The sequence below is a fragment of the Copadichromis virginalis genome, linkage group LG16 (genome assembly GCF_057382275.1).
Source record: "Copadichromis virginalis isolate Kocher_CV1m ecotype Utaka linkage group LG16, C_Virginalis_male_GT1.1, whole genome shotgun sequence".
NCBI classification, from domain to species: Eukaryota; Metazoa; Chordata; class Actinopteri; order Cichliformes; family Cichlidae; genus Copadichromis; species Copadichromis virginalis.
The window spans coordinates 1,392,766-1,420,708 of NC_140633.1; the positions used below are offsets into that span (position 1 = coordinate 1,392,766).

Below are 27,943 nucleotides of genomic sequence, written 5' to 3' on the forward strand. Positions count from 1 at the left end.
AGCCTGCTGTCTGTTCTCAGGCCTCCTCCTGTTTCACTGCCATATATCCACCACCAGAGGGCTCCACTGACCTGCCTGCCGACATCAGAGCACACCCCTGTGTCATGTGACCTGGCAGGAGTAGCAAAGCTGGACTCAGACCTGGCCAGGCAAGTTCAAAGGCAGCTGTGGTAGAGAGAGTATATGGGCTCAAATTGTGCTCATAAATATTTTGTACTTGTAAATCAATTTGTGTGTGTATGGGATCAGAACGATGCCACCTTGAAATGAAACCGAAAAAAATATTGAAACTGAAAAAAATATTGAAACTGAAATAAATATTGAAACTGAAATAAATGTACAGCGCGGCTGCAGTCACGGACAAACTTGCATGTGTCTGTTCGGGAATGGCAGATGCTGAGAGGTCCAGCGTTTACATTACCGGCTATTTCAAAGTGACAGCCTGAGGTGTTCTTCAGTAAATTGGACTACCAGACAGGAGGACCTGAGGCCCCACCGTATTATTTTCGGTAAGTTAAATGTGTGTGTAAGCTAATCCGTAACTTAGGTCCTTAGGTGAGCACTCGGCTGTCGGGGAAACTTGTTTTGTAAAGTTCGTTTAGCTAACCCGTGCAGGTGAATGAATTTACCCTGACTAAAGAAATCAAGAGAAACGCACCGGGCTGCTCAGTGACTAACCACGGTTACTGTACTTTCTTTATGAGTATTATACTGTAAGAGCAACAGGCTGGACTCTGCTTCTGCTCCTGTGCAGAGCTGATTATTAATAAGAAGCTCGGTATACAGACAAGGATAACACAGTACCCGGGCTAGAAAGACAACTCCAGTTTGAGGCGCATGTCCTCCTGACATTTGGTGTTTGTGTTAACGATCCAATGGAAAAGCTTTGATGGGAGTGAGCTGTTCACTTGCACTATAGCACACAAAACGCTGCGCTGAGCACTGAGTGTTGCATCCGTGTACACACTGCATTGCTTCATATTTCACTCGTAAAGTAGGAAATGGGTGGAGCAGTTTATTAAAAGGGTAAACGTACATGGGTTTGATTGTAAGGCCCAAACAGAGCTGGCACAGGTCTAACAAGCTTGTGCATGAAGGGACAAACTGAGTGTGACATAAGGAAATGCTTACATGTGTAATTATCTTGATTACTGGTGAAGGACTACGTCACATGTAATCAAACATGACTCATTACTTATAAAAACCCTTTAACTAAAAGTGTATCAGAAACTCTCCTCTACTGTTTACTCTGTTTATCACCCAACAGTGACCTCGACCCTCTTCAAGCTCCTCACTGGTCAGTTCGAGTCAGGACGGCTGAAAATCCTCAGTGTTTACTGGGTAAGTTAAACTGATCAGTGGGACACTCAGGAACGGAGACCATGATGCTTTGGGGCTGACCACAGAGGTTTTACTAGTCAGTACAGATTTCAAACACACCGCTACATACTACATTAAGGTCAGTGCATTAAGTGCACTGACCTTAATGTTGTATTTTTCTGGTTGCTAATACACTTGGATCCATTACAAACATACACATTGTTGTGTGATGTGTGAAGACTTTTTATGGCTTTGTTTTTTGTCCGAACAGCACAGAGGAAACTATTTCTAAGCCAAGAGGCTAAAATTCATGCACCAAATGATACGCAGCAGATAAGATGGATGTAATCAAGCTACCGATAGAAAGAACATAATCAAGGACAAATAAAGTGTCTTTTTTTCCTCATTGTTCTCTGTGTGGGCCTCCTACTTCCTCCGTGTGGTAGTTTGACTCGTACTGATGTGGCTCCTCTGCTTCTTTTCACAAACAGTTTTTCCTTCCTGGTTACTGTTGAGCCCGTCACACTCAGCAGCTCGAGCTCGAGCTAAGACAACCTTGAATCTTAAAACTACAGCCGTAATTGCATTTATGTCTTAGAGTGCTGGCCACAGATATTGATCCCATCTGACAGCAGCTCAGTAAAGCACAAGAGCGTCATCTTAAACAGGATATCAGGCAGCGTTCTTATTTTTATTGTCTACTTCTGGTCACATCCTGCTTTTGCCACTGAGCGATCAGCATCCTGTGTTTTATCATGAAGTGATGACTACGTGAGCTCCACTTGTTTAATTCTTCTAACATCTATAAAACAACAGAGTTTCTAAATGACAGACTTATTTATTTGTGTTTGTGTCTCTGTTTCCAGATGCTGCTGTGGAGAAGTCTGACTGTAAGAATAACACTCAGCTGTCCAACTCCAGTGGGACATCGGAGCAAGAGAAAACCTCTGATTATGTATGTTTGCCTCTTCACCACTCGCACACTCAAGGTTACACTCAGGTCAGGTCCAATATAAGTTTCAGAGTGAAGACAGGCTCAGTGCTGTCAGTACTTTGTCAGGATTTTTATTAGAATGTATTAAATTTGGTGTCCTGCTGTTTGATTTCATGCTGGTCTTTTCCCTCGTTGTAGAACCTTTTCCACCAGCTGAAGTCAGCCCCCAGTGACAGTCTGACCTACCGTCTGGCTCTGTGTGTGTGTCTGGTCAACTATTACTACGGTGGGCTGCGGGCTGTTGGACACCTCTGGCAGGAGTTTGTCCTTGAGTTGCGTTACCGGTGGGAAAATAACCATGTTATTTGTGGGTGGGTACCTCACAGGCTCGTGCTGCTTTGATTTTAAAGATGTCACACATATTAACATTTTCATTTTATAGCAGGTAAAATAAGTATTGAACACGTCAGCAGTTCTCTAAGCAAATATATTTCTAAAGGTGCTTTGATGTGAAATTATCACCAGATGTCGGTAACACAGGGACATTAAACACACAGACATTTATTTATTACTTTATACAAATGTTGGTGATGACAGTTCATGGCAGCTTCTGTATGGAGAAACCAGTCCCATCATTGCTCATGACTTTGACCCACTCACCACACAAACAGTCTATAAATCCCGAATGCTCCGTGGATCCTTCCCACAGATTCAGCTCAGGTGATTGGCTGGGCCGTTCCAGCAGCTTTACTTGATTCCTCTGAAACCAACAGTTTCCATTGGCTGTGTTTGTGATCATGGTCTTGCTGAAACATCCATCCTTGTTTCATCTTCATCATCCTGGTAGATGGCAGCAGATTTTAATCAACAATGTCTCCATTCATCCTTCCTGGAGTTAGATTTAATGGCTCAGTCCCTTTTGCAGCTTGTTATAAAGTTTTTATGCATAACTTTTCTAAGCAATCACACATTTTTTTTGGGAACATCAAAATCATAATGCTCCCACCTCCAGACTTCAGTGTTGCTGTGGTGTTTTTGGGATGCAGCCACCCAAACACGGTGTGTTTACAGCATTCAGAGAGTTTTGCTCTTAACAAAGGCAGTCGCACTTTTCTCCTCTCCCTTAGCTTCCCTGCTTAGCCTCTTGTGTCCTTGTTTACTCTCGTGTTTTTTGTATTACTTTTCCCTGGAACATTCTCTCACAGTCTGTTCTCTAAAACCTAAAAGAGGAATTATGGATTTGATCAACTGGTCCCTGAATGCAATTGACACCCCTTTCTCAACGAGAAGTCTGGGCTCGGGTGAGCCTGAGTGCTGAAGAGATCTACCTGTTCGGAACCATGGTAACAGGGTTCTGGCTGATCGGAGCTGGCTTGGCCCTGACTTATCGAAGAATTAAGAAAGCGGAACCGGCTGTTCAAACCCCCACAAGGCTGCCCGCTGGGATTCAAACGATGGGAAGAGGCGTGAGTTTCTCAAAATGAGCTCATTGAGTGCAGCATGGATAAGATCTTGGAGAAGCTTACGGCTGCTGTGAATACTCAGAATAAGACTTCTGAGTGCAAATTGGATCACATCTTGGAGAAGCTCACTGCGGTCGTTGTTAACTTGTTATTTTCTGTTATACTGCGAGAGTACTGTTGCCCGCGAAGGGTTGTTGTTGGTGTGGAGAAAAATGGCGTAACAAATAAAGCGCTTGGAGTGAGACTACGACGTCGTGTCTTTGAGTTCTCAGAATCGGCTCTCTGAGCACAAGAATGACAACATCACGGAGCGCAAGTTTGATAACATCATGGAGAAGCTCACGGCTCTCCAACGGGAGATTGAGAGACCAGTGTCGGAGTGTTAGAACAGCTTTGAAATTCATATGAGCTGTTCGCACTAAAGTAAAAACCTCCATCACTTATGCGGATACCCCTTCGGCCCCAGCCGTGGGCTCAAGGCTGGAGCCGAACAACAACTCCCTGATAACGACTGTGTTTAGACTGTTCTTCCCACTCCATGCAAGGCCACCTGGGTTGGCTGGAAGACTGTTTACTTAGCCTGGCAGGGAGGAGGACACTGTCTCAGCTGAACTCTGGACACGCACACGCTTACACAGACATATATACACATGCAGATGTACACTCCTCCCCCCTCCAAACGCCTTCGACGCTTATTCCCCTCCGATGCTGACGGTGGATCAAGGAGACCAGCGCACGCAGGCCCGGATGTACTGTCTACACTGGCTGTCTCTCACCCTTTACCCATCCCTGTTGCTTGTCATGTGTTTCTTTCGTGTATTAAGAGTTTTTTCATGTGCAGAGGTGTTTTTTTTCTGTTCTCAAACTGATCTCCCTGTTGGAGCTCAGTCTGGGGGGAGTTATTTTTTTCTCCTTATCTTTCCTCATGTGGTGCATTTTCCATTGTTATGCCTCTCTGACCTGTCTTCCCCATGTGATGTTTGTGTCATGTATGTATGGTCAGAAGGGTAAGATGGCGCTGGCAAAGGTCGGCAGCCTTAACCCAATTTCCATTGGGGTCAGCCTTCAGGATCAATAAAGTTTTATTGAATTGAATTAAGTGACCAAACTATAAAGTTAAAGCGTATTGTTGTACCTATGCATTACACTGGAGCAGAGCTTACATACATTCTTACCTGCTTACACTCATCATTCATTCGTCAAACTGAATAAAATAGCAATAAAATAGGGTGGCTGCAGCTCAGGCGGTAGAGCGGGTCGTCTACTGATCGGAAGGTTGGTGGTTCAATTCCTGGCTTCCCCCAGGCTGCATGCCAAATATCCTTGGGCAAGATACTAACCCCAAATTGCTCTCCGATGCGTTCATCGGAGTGTGCGTGTGTGTGTGTGTGTGAGAGAGAGAATGTTACTTAGAAAGCACCTAGAAAAATGTGCTTGTGTGAATGGGTGAATGCACAAGTTGTGTAAAGCACTTTGAGTGCTCAGAAGAGTAGAAAAGCGCTATATAAGAACCAGTCCATTTACCATTTAACCAGAGGAGTATTGCACTGGTTGGATGGCAGCAGCCATGGAGGGAGGGTGTAATTGTCCCGTGTTATGCTGGTGTTTTGTATTAGATGTAAGCTTACATTTGGCAGCATTAGTGAACATTATACTGAATGTTACACAGGAGTGTCTCAGGTAGGAGGGAGGCTCACTCGGTCCGTTCACTGAGCTTAGTGTTCAGTGATCGATGGTCCAGGGGAAAAGCTGTTTTCTTAGCCTGGCTGTCCTGTTTCTTGAACAGGTGCTGTCCAGGATGAGATGAGATTTGATTGGCTCTCCTGAGACAGCGAGTGCTGACCATGTCCTCCAGGGAAGGAAAGGGACAGGCACTATTCTTCTGTGCTGTCTTAATGACCCACCGAGCAGTTAGCATACCAAGCTGTTAGCAGTAGGTGGGGACACACTATGGTGCTGTGGTAAAAAAGCCACCAAGACTTTCTTCTCCAGATGGTTCCTCCTCCTCCTCAGCATCCTGAGGTGGAGTCTTTGACTTTGGACCATGAGAGGTCCTCAGCTACGTGAGTCCCCAGGAACGAGGACACTCGCTGAACACAGTCTGCTTGATGTGGAGAGGAACGTGTTTCCCTCTGCTGAGGTCACATCTCCTTAGTTTTGATGGCGCTGAGCAGACGGTTGTGTTCATTGCAGCAGCCTGTCAGGTTTTTAACCTCCTGCCTGTTCGCCGTCTTCTCCGCTGATGATTGTCGCATCATCAGCAAATGTAACGATGGTGTTAGAGGGGCAGGTAGGTGTGAACTCATGAGTGTACAGGAGAGCAGGCAAAGACGCCTGTGGATACTTTATGAATGCAGATGATAATATTCTGCCAGCGTTTCACAGACTTGTTCAGCAAACTTTAAACACACTTCACGCTTCTCTTTTTTTCTGTGGCTCTTGCGCCCATATTGTTTTCTTTGAAACAGTCGTACCTGCTGATTCCAGGCCTTTCTGTGGCTCTTCATAACTGGGCCTTGACTCTTCTGATAATTCTTTTCACTGGTCTGTGTGAAATCTTGTGGGAAGCACCTGGTCGTGGCCCATTTATGGTGAAATAATATTCTTTCCACTTTACCAAAAGTGCGCTGGAACCTTCAGTAGTTCTACTGTGACCACTGCCACCAGCATGTTTTGCAAAAGTCTTGAGAGAGCTCGTTGTTTTTACCCGTCATGAGACGTTTCTTGTGTGAAACCTGAATAATGAGACCATCAGTTGGGACTGAACCAGCTGATATTTGATTTGATATTAATTGGCGAGGTCTGTGACGAGTTACATGACTCTTTGGTGGCAGGACTCCTGGGCTGGAGGTGCGAGTCCCACTGAGTCTGTGGATGTTGTTGGACTGTCCTGGTTTCCCACCTCGGGATAAGCAGACTACAGTAGCGGTTTCCCTTTCTAAGAAGTGGGACTAGGGGCTGAGCTTGAACTTGGGAATGATACTCCAAAGCCTCCCTGGAAGTCTGTGACTGGGTCAGTTCGTTAGTTGAACCTGAGGTTGAGGATATATTTTCAGCCCTGGAGCTCCTCTGTCAGATGGTGACGGCATACAAAGTATCTGGTACCACTGTCCTCTGTGTGCTGCTGTTGGTCCATCAGCTGTGGAGAGAGTGAAGAATAACTGATAATGAAAAGTTGTTGTTCTCGTTGAACTCTGTTATTGCTGCTTTATTCGTGGCCAACACTCAGCAGATATTGGCACCAGCCGATTTCAGTCGGGATCTCAAAGGACTTCGTGGAAGAGCAGAACCTATTTGCAGACATTTGTGGGACCTCGTTAGACTGTTGACTTGGACACAGACAGAAGACAGAAACACATTTTGAGACCAGAGGAGATGGATCTGTCAGAGTGGGGGCCCCCAGGCTGTGGAGTGCTTTGCCTCCATCATTATGTTGCTTTGATTGCATTTATTTTTATAAACAGCAGCTTGAGACTCATTTATTTAGCCTGGCTTTGAACTAGATTTGTGCTGTTTCATATTATTGTGAAGCACTCTGTGGTTCTTATCCTGTGCCATATAAATAAAGTCAAATGCTGGATGTCTGTACTTTGTCCAGCTGAGCCGACACTTTAGAATCAGGCTTTGGTCTTGTTGTCAGTCATGTTGGATCTCCGTCCGTCTCTAATAACAGACAAATGACCAAAATGTAAAAATCCAAGTACATAATACCAGGCACAAAAGCCCCTGCAGTGTTTGTGCCGTGCTCTAACTAAAACTTTGCTTGAAATTGTTTAAGCAGTATTTGTTTCTCTGTTAACACACTGGTGTTCACTCATATCCATCTCTGTGCTTCCTAATCTGCAGGCTGGCAGGTGGAGCTCCTGATCTTCGCTGTTGTCTTTTGCATCAGAAGTTCCAGGTAGCCACACAGTGCACAAAGTGCAAGGACTAATCGAACGATTTAAAAGACAAAAAACAACATCATGCACATTTGTAGACTTGCAACTTTAATTCCAGTGGTTTATCAAAAGTGTTGTGTTAACTTTGATAATTGGAACGATGTTTAGGTGATAAAGAGAAAAATGAATTCTGAGAGCTGATGCTCAGTGTGATACAGCATCTTCAAACTCCCAAACACCTGTTTATGTCGTGTTGTCTGTTGAACACAAGTAGCAGTGTTATGTTTCCATGTGTGAAAAGAGTTTTTGTTCCTGGACAGATGCTGAATTGTTGTATCGAAAGGAAGAAGGCCAGAGATGAATCTCACAAGGTACCCGAGGGGAAAGAAAAGGAACACAGGGTCTCAGGTGCCTGCCAGAAGAGCCGCCAAGGACCAGAGTGTGCAACCAGTGCTTCCAGTTCAACAAGAGAGATGTCTCAAGGAAAATCCTGGGACTCGTGGAGTGACAGCGAGGAGGAATTCTTCGAGTGCCTGAGTGACCAGGGCGAGACTGAGGCGACACAAGCTGAGGGCAGAGCTGAGGGCAGGCTGCACCCCTACAACAACATGACTCTGCTCAACTCTGCAGAGCCTCTCTATGTTCACAGGTCAGAGTCACTGCCTCACTGTGCAAACACATCATATGCTGTTATTTATTCCAAATACAGCATGTTGAAAATAATAGTCGGGGTCACACGGGGTGGAGCCTATCCCATACCATAGGGCGAGAGGCGGGGTTCACCCTGGACAGGTCGCCAGTTGCAGGGCGAACACAGAGAGACAGACAAACATTTAACCCAGGGGTGGGCAACTCCAGGCCTCGAGGGCCGGCGTCCTGCAGATCTCACCCTGTGTCAACACACCTGAATCAGATGGTTAGTTCAGCCTCTGGAGAACTTCCACGATAAGGATAAGCTTTATTTGTTGGTTGCCTGCAACTGAGATGACCTAATCGACCATACATACCATGTACAAACTTAACATTGGGGATACAGGTCAGGCTAACTAGCAACAAAGGATAGCCCTAACCCAAGACATGTTGAGGAGGTCATTTAGCCATTGAAATCAGCTGTGTTGGATCAAGGACGCATCTAAAACCTGCAGGACACCGGCCCTCGAGGCCTGGAGTTGGACACCTCTGATTTATGCTCTCATTCACACCTGTGGGCAGTTTAGAGTCAGAGTTAACCCAACCCCACTCGCTCCATGTTCAAAGACCTGCAGTTAATAATTAGAACTAAAAGAAAGCGGTTGTAACAGTACAGAGGCGGCCTTTGTGTGACAAAACCATGAAAGCAGATCTCATATAAGTGGTTCACAGAAATGTCATTAACCTCAGCTGAAGCTGACTGAGTCTGATATCTGTGCATCATGTTTCATTTTCAGGAACCGTCTTCTCTGTGCAGTTAATGAATGGGATATTAATGAATTAATAATAAATGTCATGTAGGCTTTTACAAGTAAACTAGTGTGGAATAAGAGGACTGTTGATCAGCCTACGCTGTGGAAAGCTGTGACTCTGTCACTGACACGTGTGGCATGATGGATGCAGTCATGCTGGGAGAAGCTACGTGAGTGCAGAAACCTCTGATCACCAGACGATCACGTGGTCGTCAGTTTTCAAACAGCTCATTGCAGTTTTATAAATCATCTTCAGAGGTTATTTGAACCTTGTCTTTGCAGAGACCTGCAGATCTGAGGCAGTAATGCAGTGATAATGACCAGCACACAGTGTAAGTCATGCTGCAGCTGCCCTGAATCTACAGTGTTGGTTATTCCCACCATGTCTCTGTTTCTGATCCAGTGTGGACGAGCTCTTTATTCAGTCTGAACTGGTTTTAATACTAAAATACAATTGATTTGTTATTCATAGATTTTCAGATTTACTCTTACACAAAAAAGTAAAACATTTTTGTTGCCAGATCACACGTATTTACTTCCAGTCCTGAACAGAAGGAAATCGTTTTGATGCCTAAATGACATTTTATGTTCAGTGACAGCCTGGTGTGCTTGGGTCCATGAATGCAGTGGTGTCGTGAGTGGGCCCTGCTCGAGTCGTCAGTGCCAGTATGAGGTGTCAGTGAATATATTTACACATTACTTCATTTAAAGTACGAGTTTGTGTCTCTGTCCACAGGCAGCCAACCCCGGCTGTGTCCTGGAGGATTTTGTGCGCTGGTATTCACCTCGGGATTACGTAGAAGAGGAAGTGGTTGATGAGAAGGTCAACACAATGGTGATGGGGACACTCAGTCCCAGGATGAAGATCCCAGGCAACATGTGGGTGGAGGCTTGGGAGACTGCCAGGGTCACACCTGCACGACGCCAAAAAAGACTTTTTGATGACACCAAGGAGGCCGAGAAGGTCTGAAGCAGGTCGTTCGTTTTGCCACATGCGTGTTTTAAGCCAAACGTGTTTACTAAGTGGATCACAAAGTGTTTTCATGAATGTTTCTGCTGATTTTCAGGATCAGCTTCTGCCATGGGACCGTTTTGGCTCATGTATGTTGAAGAAGTCAGTTTAACACAGATCTGTGCTCACAGACATGTTGAAGCATTTTCACATGTTGATGAAAAAGGATCTGATGCTGTCACACACGATGTTTAACTGACACACAGCAGCTCTCTGTGGTGTGATGGTGTTAAATGAAGAACAACTTTAAACCAGCTTCTATTAATGATCCGGTCGGCTTTATGGGAAAGGGACAAACAGTAACTGGGGTTAGTTGTTTCCTCACCCAAAGAGGGTCCTGGATTTGGACCCGGGCAGGTCCCTGCCAAGCGTTTGCATGTTCTTCCTGCACATATGAAAGCAGAGCTCGGAGCTCCAGTTTGCACCGTCACTGAAAATGTTGCCTGTCTTTTAAAGACATTGTTTATCCAAAAAGAGAAAGTTAAAAATAATGCTCACTGATAGTCTTATGACAGATTTAAAGATCTGGGTATGACTGGTCCCTCTGTGAATAACCATCATAGAGAAAGGTCACCGTTTATCTGGAGTCTTCTTCAGAGGCAGCCTGTTGGCTGTGCAAAAATATTCTGTTGATCTGAAAGAGCAAAAGGAAAACAGAAGCCAGGCAAACTAAACTTTTTGGGGGTTTGTCTTTAGGTTCTGCACTACATGGCGATGCAGAAACCTGCAGACCTGGCCCGTCACCTCCTGCCCTGTATACTTCATGCAACTATTCTGAAGGAAGAAGGTAAGTCCTCACCGTTTGGTTGAAAAACACGTTTATATGAAATAAAATCTGGGAAAATAACTCTAAGCCCACAGCAGGTAAATTACAGTAAGACCGAAATACAAAAAACTAAAGATATTAAAATAAGTACTAAGAAAATGAAATGCAACCTGAGATGTTAATGGAGAAAAAAAACCAGAAGCTGCATGAATAAAAAAGTAGAAATCTTGGACGCTGCCAGCATAATGCACAGCCTTTTGACGGGGCTCGCACACAAACACAAAGCAGAGGATGAAGCATCACCAAATATGTTTCCAAGCCAAAGAAGATAAGATGAAGCATACCTGCGCAGTGGTGGGTGATGAGGAGAGGCCGCAGCGTGTCTGTCTTAAAGTGCAAGTTTGTGACAGTTTAAAGCTTAACAAGCTAAGACGCCAAACATCCAGAGCACAAAGACAAGTCAGAGGGCTTTTTCAGACACACACTTCTAAACCGTCGTGCTCAACAGTGTCTCTGCTAAAACTGCGTCTGTGCTCTGCTCCTGTAAAGTTGCCTATCGAGTGCTTAATGATAAGGTGCATGGTAGCTGCTTTCCTCTGCAGGTGGACAAAGGAATGACTTCTCTGCAGACAGGCTCCTGGCAGAGCCACTGCAGAGGAACTCTTTACAATCACTGACTGTGAAACGTGAGGACTGTGTGGGGATGTGCAGACGGGGGCGCGACGGCTGGGAAACGAGGAGGGCTGCAAGTGGATGCACTGTATGATACACGCTGGCGTCTACACAGCTCAGTCCTGAGCTGAGTGATGTAATGACTGATTGCATCGACACAGTCATTACATCAAAATACAACCCCTTTTTTTCGGCACTGAAGCGAAACAGGCTCCGCCCACACAGCCGTTCTGTATCACAGCTGTGATGCAAAAAGATTTGGGCACCACTGGTATAGAGTGAATGGAACCCAGAACCTGGAAGTGTCCAGTGAGGTGAGGGTAAAGGACGTCTCACTGTGTACTTTGGTGCACAGATGAGTTTGTGGTCGGTTCAGTGAATGCAGCCCATGAGCTGCAGAAAAAGCCCAAATCCTGAGCCCCCCAAGATTTGGGCTCAAGATGTGTTCTGCACTGCAGGCCCTTGGACTCCATCAGGGTTTGGGCCAGTTTTGAGCTCTTATAAGTATCAGAGATGGACACGTGATGTTTTCAGGGCTGCGTAGGCATGATGGGTAGAACATGACCCTGGTGTTAAAATGCAGGTAAATGTGATTTAGTTTGTTTACTCTAACTAGCTACCCAACCCTCACTGTGAAAGGAGCCTGGAAAGTTTCCCCAACATGAATTTCTTTCAGTCAAGTTTTCTCCAGTAATGATCAGAAATCAGATAAAACCCACTCTTTATTTTATTCTACACACAATAAATTGATAATTATTCCAGGATACAGAAAAGTCTAGATTTCGTCTTCAGACTGTCACATCTGGAGCAGGGCATAATTTGAATTGGTTTTTAGAAGAAGCTAAAGATCTTTCAGTCGTGTTGCTGTTGTTCCCTGACACCTGCAGTGCAACCATTAATTTAGCTAATGAGAGTTCACGTATAATTATAACAGGTCGTAGTTTCTGGATCGTCTCTAAGTTGACGGTATACTGCTAAGACCAGTTCTGAGTCTAGAGACAGCCAATGGTAAGGACTAGTAAGGACATCACTGAGGAGAGTTTTCTAGTACTTTGGAGAAACCTCAATCAGCTAACGTCCTGCTGTGATACTCAGACCTTTTCTCTAATTAAACCAGAAAGCTAGTTTTCATTTATTCTGTAATATCCCAGAATGTTTCAGCAGGTCAGAAATGCTTTGGTGCATATCCAGGTTGTATGCAAATTAATTCTGATTAAGTCTGGACTACAAAATACAAAACATAGCAACAATAATGTCCTCGTTTCACTTCTTTAAAAAATGTATTTTGATCTTATGACACTTACTAAAAGCTTTACTTCCAGAGGTTGACAGAGACGCTCCGTGCTGATAACACGTGAATGTGTGAAGGTTTGGATCATATCTATCTAATAGACTCCAGTTTGTGCATGTAAATGGAGAGTCCTCTTCACACACTGAGGTTAATTATGGAGTTCCACAGGGTTCAGTGCTAGGACCAATTCTGTTTACATTATACATGCTTCCCTTAGGCAGCATCATTAGAAGACATAGCATACATTTACACTGCTATGCTGATGACACCCAGCTCTATCTGTCCATGAAGCCAGATAACACACACCAATGAGTTAAACTGCAGGAATGTCTTAAAGACATAAAGACCTGGATGGCCGCTAACTTTCTGCTTCTTAATTCAGATCAAACTGAGGTTATTGTAGATGGCCCCGCCCCTCCCTGAGCCTGGCTCTGCTGAAGGCTTCTTCCTGTTTAAAGGGAGTTTTTCCTTGTGCCAAAGCACATGTGGGTATATTCCTGGACAAAAGGCTTAGTTTCTATTTGCAGATGTGTTCTGTGATCCTCTGAAATAGCTGGATTAATTAACTCCAATAATAATCCATCAAGACTTTGTGGATATGTTTTAATCTCTGTAAAGATTATTATAAAATGTTGTGAAGGTTTTGTTTATTTCAAAAGGATCTGTATTAGTAAGATAATAGTTTGCAGGTTTACTCAATTTTAGGCTTTTTCTCATGTTAACAGTAATTGAGGTTACAAACGTGGCAGGTCTTTCTTTTAATCACAGCTTTCTGTCACTCTGGAAACACTGTCATTTCTTCTCTTTCAGAGTCTGCTGAAGATATTCCATCAGTGCAAAAAACCATTCAGCAAGCTACAGTTCAAGCGAGCAAGCTCCTGCAGTCCCCCAACCAGGACTACAAGAAGTTAGAGGTCAGTGAAAACTCGACCGGACTTTCCACAAATGATTCAGTTTAAAAGAAAGTATCATTAGATTCACCCAAAAAAGTTTTGTTTTTAAATACATTATTGATTGATTGTTAACTGTGTTTTTGTTGTAGTTGAGTATGTGCTGTACATGAGGTGTACGTAGACTGGACAGTGTGCACCATGGCTGAGAACTTGGCTGATAATTATTATGGCCATTGATGGTTGAACCATGAAAACAGGGGTGTGGTGCAGTGGGATTGTAGTGGGAGCTGGAGTAACAAACTCCAGTGCTTCCTCAGTGATGGCTAACTTTTTTCTAAACCTAGGTAATTCCTTCGGCTGTTCCCACCTGGGCTCAAAGCTTTTATACTCTGCTGATATCGGATGTGTTTATCAGTGATCGAAAGCAGAGACTGAGATTGTTATTATTGAGTTTGATCACACGTTAGGTGCATTAAACATATGCTTTAATACTGTCCTAAAGTCTGAGAACAATCATCACTTCTTCACATATAAAAATGTTCTTCTCACTAGCACTCAGTATCCATACAGCCCCTTTTCTTTGAATAACACTGTACAGCTGCACAGCTAAACCCCACCATGTTAGTTCGGCTTGACTGGACAGTCTTGTTGTGTAAAAGCATTCTTGGCTTTCTCAAAGTACATTTAAGTATGCCATGTATCCACTGTGACTCCAAACACGCCTTTTACACCCCGAGACTCAGCCTATAACGTTCCACGTAGGAAAAACCACGTATGTGTATAAATGTGACAGTCTTGGGGTCTCATGCTGTCAGGATTGAGCAGACAGTTGTTCTTGTCCTGTGTGCAGGATTTCATTAACCAGCTGCTGAGCATGGAGACAGTCATCACTCAAGCTCGCTCGCTCAAGGCCAAGTTCTCCGTTCCTGAGGACGACAGCGGAGAGGCTGCTGATGAACTGAAGAAGTGAGTCGCAGAGTTTGAGCTGCGCTCACTGACAGCTTTGTTTGTGCTGTTGGTAACATGTAACCGTCTTCACCGTCACTATAGATAGTTAGTCAGTAACAGGTTGTCACGATGAATCTGTTTCACAAAGACGGCGTCTGAAGGATCACAGTCAGTTCACACGTTTCTTTCTCGCTCATGTTGGTGGTCTTATTTTATAGTTTTGGTGTCTTCAGGTTTTACATGTTCTTATTTAAGTGTTTTGTTTTGTGGGAATATTGTAACATTTTCCACATTGTGTGTTGTCTCTAGGTTTGTGAGCTCCCTGCTGGAGGAACCAGAGGTGGTAGTGACAGGAGCAGGCCAGGGCCTGGCTGGCAGTATAATCCACGGACTCTTCATCAGTGCTCAGAGGGTAACTCTCACTCTGCCTCCGTGTCCTTCCCACGTCTTGCTGTCAGTTTCATGTATACAGTCATGTATTTGTCATCTATAGAGACATCTTTAGAGGTACACACACACACCAGTCAACCACTTATTCAATATCAGCATCAAGAATAGGTCGGTGTCCCGGTCCTAGAACAAGACATGAAGTCAGCGCTGTTTTATTTTGTTGTGGGCAGTCTGAGGCACACCTGTGCACTACTCATGATGTCAGATCAGCATCCTGATGTGGCACACCTGTGAGGTGGGATGGATTATCTCAATATAGCAGATGTGCCCACTACCACACATTTGGACTGATTTGTGACCACTGTTTGGGAGGGATGGTTATATTGTGTATCTGGAATGAATTTTAGGTCTCTACGTCCATCCCATGGGGAATGGGAGCAGTAACAAAGGTGTTGCGTTTATATTTTTGTTGAGTGTATATACTTCATGTAGATGAAACTGGAAGGACGTGGTCAGCACTGATGTAAAGATGCGGTGTTTTCTGTCAGTGTCAGGAGAGTCTGCTCTATTGTAACGTTGTTTCTTCCTGAAACACACAATTGCTGCTGCTGTGCTGTGAAGCACGTTCAGAGTAGAGATGGACCGATCCGATATTACGTATCGGTATCGGTCCGATACTGACCTAAATTACTGGATCGGATATCGGAGAAAAATAAAAAATGTAATCCGATCCATTAAATATCACGAAAGCACCTCACAAAACTTGCAACACGCCGTAACTCACCTCAGGTTAGCACGTCGGAGCAGTATGCATCACGTGATAGAGCGGCTGTGGCATGCGGGACCTGTCGGTGGTCTGGATAGCATTTGGAGCTTCGCTAGCAACCCGGCATTTCATCTCCGACAAAGTTATCCCGAGAGAAGTAAAGCAAGTGTGTAAGTCCATCTCTGAATGTTTGTAAAGCATTCCTGCGTTAAGCTTAACAAGCGACTGCCTCTTCTTGCTGCTACTTCAATCATGAAACTGCTTAACGATCAGCTGATCGGCTTTTCTGTCGCGAGTCCGTGTCTCTTGTTTGCTTTTGGCCCACTTTGCACCAGAAAGAGGAAACCAGTGGCTGAACAACAGCAGCACGTTTAAGCTTGATCAGCTATTGTTAGAATGTATTTAATCTTACTTTCTACTCGAGGATCTTTTTCTACGTAGCTGACGGCTGGTAACTGTGCAGGGGCGCATCTAGCAAAGTTTAGCCAGGGGGGCCGATAGGGCATGAACAGGGAAAAGGGGGCACAAAGACATACTTTTCTTTCTTATTCTCATTTAAAATGTCGAGCTTTTAATAAATAATTATCTGACAGCCAAAGTTTTAATTTGATGCAAAATGAATAGAAGTCCATTACTGTATATAGTGACTGTTAAGTCTAATATATATACCCTAGTAAGCTATAGTACTTTTTACTTTGGGAAGGTACCATCTGTGCAGTCTGCAATTTTGTTGAAGAAAGATGTTGAATCTATTTAATATTTCTTGAAAAATAATTGATTTCTGTGCATTTTTTTTCACACTGCATTAAATTAAGGTTGATTACGGCGATTAAGCATCATGAGGTGGAGCGTGAGGGGTGGTTCCCTATTTTTTATTTATTTATTTTTGTTGTTGCTGGGAGTTGGAACCCTATTAGTTAGGTTGCTTAATATTTACGCTAAGTACTCTTTAAAATACCAGAATAGGGAGGATGGTGTAGGTTTAAGTTTATTAGATTGATCAGTATTGCTGTACTATGAAATATTTTTTTTTTGCATACAGGTGTAACAGAATAGCTTTAGTGTAGTTGTTGTTTTAAACTTGAGTATGAACTTATACAAAATGCAGCAAGATATTTAAAAAACAGTTTTGTTGATTAAAAAACACTATATCGGATTCATATCGGTATCGGCAGATATCCAAATTTATGATATCGGTATCGGTATCGGACATAAAAAAGTGGTATCGTGCCATCTCTAGTTCAGAGCTATAAGAACCAGTCTGTTTAACTATCAATGAAAAATGAAGAATTATCAGTTTGACTGTGTGACAATTCTGCAGGAACAAAGTTGTGCAGCTCTCTCCACAGTGGAGCAGATCTCCTTCCTGTCTTTGACGCTTCTTTTTCTCTTTCTGCAGTAACAACTATTAATGTGCATTTGTATATGTTTACAGTGTTAGCAGAAACAAAGCTTTGGTGGCCGTGACTCCAGAGATGGAGCCGAGTATCTAATCGAATCATCGGTTTGTTCTTTAAGCCTTAAAAGTGTCCATGTGCTCCACACTGGATCCCAGATTGACTCTGATGCATCAACTGGAACATGAATCCAAAATCCTGCTCCTCACATACAAGGTCTTAAATAATCAGGCCCCATCTTATCTTAATGACCTTGTAGTACCATATCACCCTATTAGAGCACTTCGCTCTCGCTCTGCAGGCCTACTTGTTGTTCCTAGAGTATTTAAAAGTACAATGGGAGGCAGAGCCTTCAGTTTTCAGGCTCCTCTTCTGTGGAACCAGCTTCCAGTTTGGATTCAGGTGACAGACAAAACTTTCCTCTTTGATAAAGCACATAGTTAGGGTTGGATCAGCAACCTTAATTAGTCTGCAATAGACCCTGTGCACGAGAAAATGCTAACTTCCTGTTTTAAGATCGGATGCAGGGTTGTACATTTCCGGTAGCTTTACTTTGCGGTCAATTGCTGCTGCAAAGATGGACTCCAAAATCATGTCCAAAATATGAAAACAGAAAGATGGCGTTAAGTTACAAAGAGCAGAAGGTGGGAACACTCACCACTGCTGTGTCATAAAAAAAATCAAATGATCAGTTTTGAGGTTTGAAGCGTGCAGATCGATTGGTGGTTTACATCACTCAACACAAGCAGAACTGCATTACAGAATCAGAAGCACATCTCTGTATTGATTGATTGATTGGTAATTTATTTCAACATGTGAACAATATACAAGTACATTTAGAAAAGAAATAAGAGAGAAAAAAATACTATACAAATTACATACAAAAAAAACCATTCTGATTAATTTACATGTATAGTGACAGTTCTTATGATTTAAACAGGCAGATGTTCAGCATTCAAACTACAGGTGAACAATAGTCAAAGGTTTCCCTGCTAGTCAAGTACACACCTACACAGCATGTCAACAAACCGTGGTAAGGGTCTCTATGCATGAGTATTTACGAAGGGTATGTTGTGACGTACCTTCAAAATTACCGCGGTCCCTCGCTATAACGCGGCCTCGCTGTTTCGTACATTTTTTTTGTGCAAGTTTGCATGCTTTTTTTTTTTTTTGCGCACAGCGCTTTGTGTTCTGCGTCCTGATTGGCTGCAGACTATTGTTGATCTCCTCCGTGCCGTCTCTCCTGTACAGTACAGAATCGCTGATTCATTGATTCATTAATGATTCATTGATGTTGAATTATCTCTCAGCTGCTCTGTTCTCATGTGCTGGACCTGAAAACACGGTTTGATCTTTGGTTTCTGTAATACTGGACTTATTTGTCTACGAAGGTTTGAACTTTGAGAGCTTAAACAGGAGAGAAACGTGTGAAAATGTTCATGTCTGTCTGAGTGTATAAAGTGTGTAGTGAGGGGTTTTACCTTAAAACATCTATAATAATTGTAAAAAATAAAGTTGGCTACTTCAGATTTCACCAATCGCATTTTATTTTTAGAACGTAACTCCCGCGATAAACGAGGGAGCGCTGTATACAAATACTGAGAAGTATAAAATTTGAATCCTGTCTCTCTCTGAGGCGCGGGGGGAAAAAATATCGACAAGTCGATCAACATCATCTACAGATACATTCGACATCTCGAGAAATGTAAATCGCCACTGGATTCGTCCATTTGGTTGAAAAACCCGACCGTGAACAAGGAGCGAATATCACACCGGAAACTAAGCGCTATGCCCTGGAAGTAGCATATGCTAAGGCGCACAGGTCTAAGTTATAGGTCTAAGTTTCCCATAATGCACTGGGTGTTTCTTCTTCACTCAACATGTGTTAGTAGACCTCTCTGCATTCAGTCCGTCTGCCCCTCATCTATCGATGGATGTTTGTTAGAGGCTTTGGTTCCCACTGTCGCTCACAGACGGTCACCTAATGTTTCCTGTGTAACTGCAGGGTCTTTGCCTTATAACATAGAAGCAGCTTGAGGTAACTGTTGTTGTGATGCTGTGTGTGTGTAATAAAGCTCCCTTACTGACAGTGGGTCACCACAGCTTGTAGCTCCATGTATTTGATGTGGCACGTTTGCCCTCGCTGACACAACCTTAAAGGGATTTGTGTGTATGAATAAAGTTTATTGTTCATACAGTTCATTGCCGTATGTCTGTGAAAGGCTGAATGAGGGTTGTAGCTCCCTCAGCAGCTGTGGAGCGATGGCTCGTGGTCACCTGATTCAGCCCTGGAGATGTGGTTGGTTAGACACGCTGCTTTAGTTTACACTACAAACCACACTCACCTGTTTACACTCCTTTTGTGTTACAACCACCTTGTTACACTCAAACACCAGATGATGCATCTGAGCCAACTAAGGATTCACTGAGACTGAAGAAGCTCGAGATCATAAGAATTTGAGGCTCAGCTGATACAGTATCATAGGAGAATCCAACCATTGTATGTCAAGAGACTATAGGCAGTGAAAGCTCCATCTGGAGGAGGAACGACGTGGTTCAGAGCGTTGCCTCCTGCAGCTGGTGACATGTTCAGATTTCAGCTCTGTCGGTTAGAAAGTCTGTTTTTGTTTTTCATCTGTGTGTTGCTCTTTCATCCTTTTCTTCTTCCTGTTTCTTGCATCAGGCTGGCTGACTTCACCACTGATGAGGTAACCATGAGCAGTAAGCCTCGTGTCGCTCACAGTTACATTTAACATAGTGCGATAAACACACTCAGTCATTATAAGGTACATCCTCTCTAAAGGTTCACATAACAGACAAACAGGATAATAAAAATGATCTGGTTCTTTGCAGCGTCCTGAGATGAACAACACACGACATTATTACACGTCTCAGTATTTGTTACACTGAACACAAATATAAACACAACACTTTTGTTTCCATGAGCTGAACCGGATCCTGACTGGTTTTGCGACATGTGTGTCATTGTGCTACACATGTACGGCATATTTCAGAGTGGCCTTTTATTGTGGGCAGTCTCAGACACACCTGTGCAATATTCATGCTGTCTAATCAGCACCTTGACATGCCACACCTGTGAGGTGGGATGGATTATCTCAGCTAATGAGAAGTTCTCACTAACACACATTTAGACAGATTTGTGAACAGTGTTTGCGAGCAATGTTCCCTGTAATGTTTCATGTGTCTGAGCGAACACACAAACTCCCTGAGCGTCCCTTGGACCACTGTGAGTAACAGCAGACGTGTGCACTGTGGTCACGCCAGCATCCAAGTTACATGTTTATTAAAATAATCAAATTACAGCATTTACATTTATGTTAGACTACTTTTAATTAACTGCTTTAGCCCACTTACAATGAAAATTAAAACAATCTTCTTCATGACCTGTGCAGCATGTTAACACTAATGGAAGTAAGAATAACTTGAACTTCAATTTTGAAAACACAACTTTCTTTAAATAAAGCTCTGACTTGTATTATGAGTCTGTGGTCTGAGAGAGAGTCTGTAACTCTGTCTGCAAAATACAGTAAATAATGACCAATGTTGGGCAATTAATTATATAGTTACTTCTTCTTCAAAAAAGTAACTGAGTTTTGCAAACAGAGTTTTTTGCAGCTGTTTACCTAAAAATGCAGCCAAGGTGTTTTTTAAATAAACATTTCAAACTATTTACAGAACAATCAGCTGTTCTGCATCAAATCTGATGCCACACAAATTATTTGTGCCGCTCCAAAAATAACTTCTGTCCACTATGAGATGAAGGAGAACAACAGCCTGATACCTGCAGGCCTGACAACAGGAGATGTATCACTGCTGTAACACCTGTAACACTCAGCAGTTGCCTCATTGTTCTGACACACACAACAAAACTATTGACTACACTACACACTAACTACACACTAACTACACACTAACTACACAAGATTTGTGCTAAACTTGGCAATCGCATCTCAAACACCGCCGTCACTCCTAAAACTTCCCCCTTCCTAAACAACTAAATGTCATGTTGCCATATCATTTTTTGATTGGTCGACATGGTGCATTTTTCCACCAATAGGAAAGGCTGGTGGGGGTTTGTTTTGGTGTTGTTTTGGCTCACAGGCTTTCGAGCGTTTTCCTTATAAAACGGCGTTTTTACCGTTTCTTCCCGCAGTAAATATAAACAACGACAGTATTCAGGAAGAAAAACAAACATTGCAGATATTTTTATCATAACTCTGGTTTTACGCGGCCGATCAACACAATTTAAAAACTGGTATAAAGTCCACACTTTGTCCGTCAGTTGTTCCGTCTGTCCTGCTCACGTCTCCAATGGTTGTACACGCCACATCAGCCGCTTTGCTAAAACACCGGTGTCGCACATAAGGACGCTGTCATAGCCTGTCAGCCACGTTGATCAGCTGCGTATATACGAATGTGAATCGCGTGATTGGCTGGACTACGGGATAAGGTGGCCTCGTTCTGATCCCATACGGGAGCAGCCAGTCACTGACTAACACTGCAGAACAGAATTGTTAGTTTTCATTTTAATTTCAATTCAGGTGATTTTTTTTTTTTTTTTGTGCGCAACGCAGATTTTCTGTGCAGAGCCCGTGCCAGCAGTGCACAATTGTGCCAGCAGTGCGCAATTGTGCCAGCAGTGCGCAATTGTGCACGCGCGCAGCTTAGAGGGAACATTGCTTGCGAGTGTCGGGTCTTTTGTGTTTGTAGAAAATGTTTCATATCTTTGAGTTCAGCTCATGGAAAACAGGAGCAAAAACAAAAGTGTTGCGTTTATATTTTTGTTCAGTGTAATGATAAAACATCAGGTTTGACCCAGAATACAGTTTGATCCACATGATGGCGCTGTGAAAAGTGCGCGCTGTACTGGTGGCACCAGTGTCCCCAGCCCACAGACCAGTGCTGCCACTAATCGTCATTAGCAGCATCTAAATGCTGTTTAAAGGTGGACTTCATCTGTCACACAGGAGCAGTTTGGCTTCGCTTTGCTTAAATAATGACCTGGTGTATTTCTGTATACACACCTGCTAAGGATCAGGTGACTTTTATAATAAAAGGTTAATACGTAAAACCTTAAAAATAAAAAGGGCTGTTTTTAGCAGTATTTAGGCTGCAGTCTGTGTATTATGTCCATGATATTCTACATTACAGTAAAAACAGTAATTATATAAAGAACAGATGGATCAGGATCCTGTCTGTTCTTTACTATGATCTCAGCTGATAATGAGGCTTGAAAGAGACATGTTTGAACTTTTGCATTGATCAGACAAATAAGCCTGCATGTTTGCATGAGCTTTACCTTTAACTGTAAAACATGAAGCCTTTATTATTAAAAAAACAAAACCCTTTTGGTGTCATACAGGTAAGAAAGCAGTGAAGCGTTTTTCTCTCTAACAGATGTTTCATCTGTTTTCTCTGCCGTTGCTCTGATGGGACCTGCAGGGTGTTTTTGGTGACGTGGAGGTTTGCACATGTTTCACTTGCTGCCTGTGGTTCATGTTCTAGTCCCACTGTGAAGCACATAGACGTGTCCTGACTTCCTGTCTGTCCCACACTCTGTTGTCTCTGTTTGTTGCTGCCAACAGTACAAGTCATCTTTGCAGATTTTACTGAATTAACAAAAACATGTTTACTGAAAGACTTATTCAGTAAACATTAGGGCTGGGCCATATTATACCGTTCACGGTAATACTGGTATAATGTTAGGCAATGATAGGAAAATGAAATATCGCGATAGAATATGAGTAAAACGCGCATGCGCAGTGCCTTTGTTTTCATACGCACATGGCCGATTGTTGAGTGAAACAGATGAACCAGAATTGGTTTGTAAAAATGGTGCAACTTCAGTGATGTGGAACTGGTTTGGTGTTTGTCCGTCAGATACACGACAAAGCACATTTTTTTGCAGAACATGCAAGCGGCCGTCGTTACTGTCGTATTTGTCGGACTAAGATGCTCTTAAATCTGGGAGTAATCTGGGTCCTAAACTCCATATGGTTCAGGTCAAACAAACACTGCAGCATCACTGAGCGTTAAAAACTGTCTAAATTCTTTCATCTTTAATAAAACGATCAGCATTGCTGCTTTACCAGGTGTAACTATGAAGTTTAACTTCCAGGCATCCATGAAAACAAAAGTTATTACATTTAACGGAGTTAGAAGTTAGCAGGAAGCTAGCGGAAGTTAGCTCGCTAGTTTCGCTAGTTACCTAAGCATGATATAGCATGTTCTGACTGAGAGATTTCTGAAAAAATTCAAACGTACAGCTCTGCTATCACTTCCAACATAAATGAAGACAGGAAACTAAACAGCAGTGACGTTTGTAGGGTTACTGAAGTTGGGCTAGCTGGTATATAATGATGTGCTACGTGATCGCTAGCGACACAGCTATGTTAGCATAACATAAACAGTGAAGCTGGAGGACGAACACTAACACTTTTCCACTTATAAAAGTTAACGTGAAGGTTCCTGATGGTTAGAGACAAATACAATCGCATGGCAGGATGCTGTAAACGGACCAAACTTCAGTCAGGAGAACAACTGAGATAATCCATCCACAGTACGAGGTTAGTCATTAATATACTGCAACAACATGGGAATAGAGCAGCTGCCAGAGAATTCAACATTAATGAATCAATGGTACAGAAGTGGAGGAAGAATGAGTTTAATAAAGTTTGATTTATCTGACTGCTTTGTTTCGCTTAATGTGCGTTATAATCCCGTGCACCGAAAACTACGTACTGCACACTGCAGTTTAATGTTGCAAAGCAGCTCTTTTTAACTTCAGTGGATATTATACATGGTTATGCTCAGGATATGTCAGCCCATTTCTACTGGAAATGCCTTTTGGTTAAACTTTCAGCAAGGAATTTGCATTTGCACTGTTACATTTTTATAAAGCTTTAATGTACATAAAAACCAGCTTCTTGTTTAAGTGAAAATAAATGGAAGGTTGTCTTTTTGCGCTAGTAATGTTGTGGAGTTGTATTTTGTCTCGCATCAATTATATCGTCAGTTATATCGTTATCGCAAATTTTCAAATATATATCGTGATAAATATTTTTGGCCATATCGCCCTGCTCTAGTAAACATGTTTGTTACACTGAGACTGAAAAAGAGATCCCTGTTTACGCTCATAGAAAACGAGCCTCTGTTTTAATTTATTGAAATCATTTCTAATCACAGACAGGATCAGCAGCGTGCAGCTGCAGTGAGGTGTTAGTAGAGGAGCTGTGTTTGTGAGCTGTAGTCTGGATCAGGTCTCTGTGGGAGACTCGGTTACAGTACTTCTGAATATCCACGTGTCCACCTCACACAGCACATTTCTTCAGAATCAGTTGCTGTTTGCTAACATTTGACCTTTGCCCTTTTAGGCTGCCCTTCTGGCGCCCGTCGATAAGGACTTGGGATCTGACAAGAAGCAAACTGGGGGAAGCAGCAGAGTACCAGACTTCCCTCCTCCAGCAGGCCGGGAGATCTTGTTGCGCACCTGTGTGCCGCGACCAGCAGCGTACTCCAAGGCGCTGCCTCAGCGGCTCTTCTGTGTCCTGATGAGGGAGGAGTTTAGGTTGACCGGAGCCTTTTCCACAGACACGTCCTTCTTTTAAGTCCTGTGAACAATTCACACCTGGGATAAAGATAAGTGAAGGACACAGGATGGAGACTTTCACATGTATGAACGTGGCCATGGAGTAAGATCATAGAAATACATTTCTTCATTTGTTTGCTTTATTTGTAAGAATGGTGCAATATTTCAGCATCTACGGCTCGCCCAAGCTTAAAAGCAGGAAGCAGTATATTACTGGCATTGATTAAGAAGCATTTATGGCTTTGTCTGGAAATATGTGAAACTACATCCTTCTCTGTATTCATAAATCTGCAGCTTCCTGCAGCTGTGATAAAACAGTTTCACACTAAAACCTTCATTTTACCTTCAAAGCTTCTCTTGATGCCTTTTTAAGGAAATGAAATTTGTCGTTAGGATGGAGTTCCCCATCCTGCACTCACCACACGCTAACACAACCTTCTCAACTCTGATATTTAGTAGATTATATTTCAGTTGCAGGGATTGGTCCTGATGGTAAACATGAGAGCCGGTGAGGACTTCATGGGTCGTTTCAGCTGAGCTCCATCCTCCAGCATGTCCTGCTGCTGGATTAACACACAGCTGTTTGTTTGCATCCAACCAGAACCAGACCGTGCAGATCTTATTCCTGTTCATAAGCTGATTGTTCAAACATGAAGCTCTTTGACGTTGTATAAAAACTGAAACGACACTTTACAGCTGACTGTGATGTTTTAAATGGAGCTGGTTCCTCGAGGCGCGTCCGACAGCATGAGGGGAAAATTGGTTTTGTAATATTTTCTTTGTTTTGTTAAGGGTGTATCCATCCCATGATACAGACACATACAGTTTAAGCGAAGCACTGAAACTTGCACATATTTATTATAGATGCACTGAAGCTAATCGAGATATTTGCTGTCAATCTGTGGCTGCGATTAAACACTTTACTGGAAACTTTATTAACTAGTAACTTCATCAGTCATGACAGAAGCTAATATTTCTGTGCTAACATCGTTTAAACAGTAACAGCTTTCCTCCAATATAAGCTAACATTTACACCGTAACTTTAAGCTAGCACCATAAAGACGGTAAAACACGTAATAACATCTACAAATGCATCTTAAAGCTGTTATATTAGCACTCGGTGTATTACTAACATAACCACATTAACATTACTGACACTCGCTGACTTTTAATAGTCAGTCTATAAATGCTGTCCGTTTAAATGGTCTTACCTGTACCCACTGCATATCCACCGGGTTCCAGCCAGAGTGGATTCTGGAGTCTTCCACGCTCCTGTTAGTGATCCTCCATCTGGATGGATGAGAACAACCTTCTGAACAATCTAGCAGGAGATGGCCCATATCTATGGGACCGATTTGTGCTAATAACGCCCATTGTATGGACTGATAACAGCCGAAGCGGGTGAATAAAGTCACCCAGTAGCTAGCTGTGCCATTACCCAGCATACATCACTCCCTCCGTAAATGCAATAAACGATACAAAAGTATCGTTCTACCTGTTTTTCAGGTAGTTGTTTACATTATATAATTTATTGTGTTCAGTATACGTCACTACAATGTGATTTGGAAAATGTCTAAATATACCGACAGCAGGCACTTCCGCAGCAATCTCTTCAATCGGAGGACCCTTCACGTCAATTCCCGACGCGAGAGGGGTACCCTGCGCGTCCATAAGTGCAGCAGAGGGAGCCTGACCATGCGTCACACGTTTGACGAGTTGGGAGTGAGAACGTGTTGTATTATCGGATCGTCCATCTCTAGTAAATAGTGCACATTCATACAGTGCAGACCAGCAGCGGCACTGCTCACATATTTTGTGCTCTAAGAAGAAACCAAACCCAGCGAGTGATGTCACAGTGATTGTGTCCATCTTTCATATACAGTCTGTGGATATATCATGGTTTTAATGCCTCTGACAGCTTGTCATGAAATACAATGTGATTAACGTGGTTTTGTTTTAGAGGACTGAGGGACCTCCAGGGTCAAGAGGGTTGCTTTTGATTTTTGTAAAGACTCACACGGTGTGCTCGGGTGCTTGAAAATCTTTTCATCTTCACCAAAGCCCTCTGTTGGTTTGAGCTCAGTCTAAATGTGTTTGTGGTTTTCTGTTTGAACCCTGAAAGAAAAATTCAACTTCCTATTGCCGAGCTAATTTGCTTCATAATGACTCTGCCGGGTCATTATGAAGAAAATTTCATCAGGATCTCAACAGTGGAAACAGGATCAAACAATCAAATGTGTCTGTGCAAACGAGCTGAAACCACACAAAAGGATCCCAGACCGGCCCCGTCTCTCAAAGCGATCAACACGAAAGCTCGTGAAGTTTCATTTGAGGTCACGCAGGTTACATTTTCTTTGAAACTACTGACTATGTGTCAAATTCAGAACTATTGCTGCAATGTGACCCAAATAATACTTTTTATTCTGTATTCAATGAGATTACAGTCGTATCGCTGGGAGATCTGGCTGTTATAATAAGGGAAAAGTTAATGGAGTTATCAGTCGTCGCTGTACTTGAAAGGAGAGATGGCCCAGCCAGATTTATTGTAATAAAATGCGTGGACAGCAACATGAGCCCACAGTTTTATGTCTCTATTGTTTTATAGTTTGGAAAATGATTTGCCAAAGATGAGTGCTTCCAGTTTTCTGCAGACTGCACGACCTGACTGTGGAAGTCTGTTTCTGCCACCCAAATATGAAGTCGATGATAGTTTTGTGTTATTTTCTTCACAAGTTGGAGTCAATAAGTGGAGATAATAACCTGTTAAGTTTTGAATCATGATGAGGATCTCTGTCAGTGCCTGCATAAAAATCTCAACTGTAGCTCAACACAACCAAGTGCAGTACAATGAAAACACTGACCCCGGGTTTAACGAGGACCAGAAGGATCCGGAACAGAGTCAACGACTAACTAAATCTGACGGGTACTTCAATACAAAAACACACGCAGAGTTCATTTTTCATGTGCTGCAGCCTCACAAACAACTGATATCATGGAGATATAAAGTCAGAGCAACTATACGTTACTCTTACTGCGCATTTTTAATTTCTTTTATTATCCCTTTATCATCCAACCAGAGTCAGAGAGGAGTCGACCCCACCCACCACAGGGCGAGAGGCGGGGTACACCCAGGACAGGTCACCACTGAAGTACCATCAA

General features: G+C 42.9%; 1 protein-coding gene across 1 annotated transcript; it reads left to right on the top strand.

Annotated features, from left to right (window-relative positions):
- Positions 1-438: 438 nt before the first annotated feature.
- Positions 439-25,126, top strand: LOC146690034 (rab3 GTPase-activating protein catalytic subunit-like; the record flags this gene model as incomplete). The annotated part of the gene is made up of 13 exons (XM_085434744.1): positions 439-509; positions 1,268-1,341; positions 2,187-2,275; positions 2,453-2,625; positions 7,564-7,618; positions 7,919-8,247; positions 9,668-9,674; positions 9,777-10,004; positions 10,749-10,839; positions 13,592-13,695; positions 14,525-14,640; positions 14,932-15,034; positions 24,570-25,126. Coding segments are annotated over 13 exons (1,674 nt in total), but the record flags the coding sequence as incomplete, so codon positions are not given.
- Positions 25,127-27,943: the final 2,817 nt, after the last annotated feature.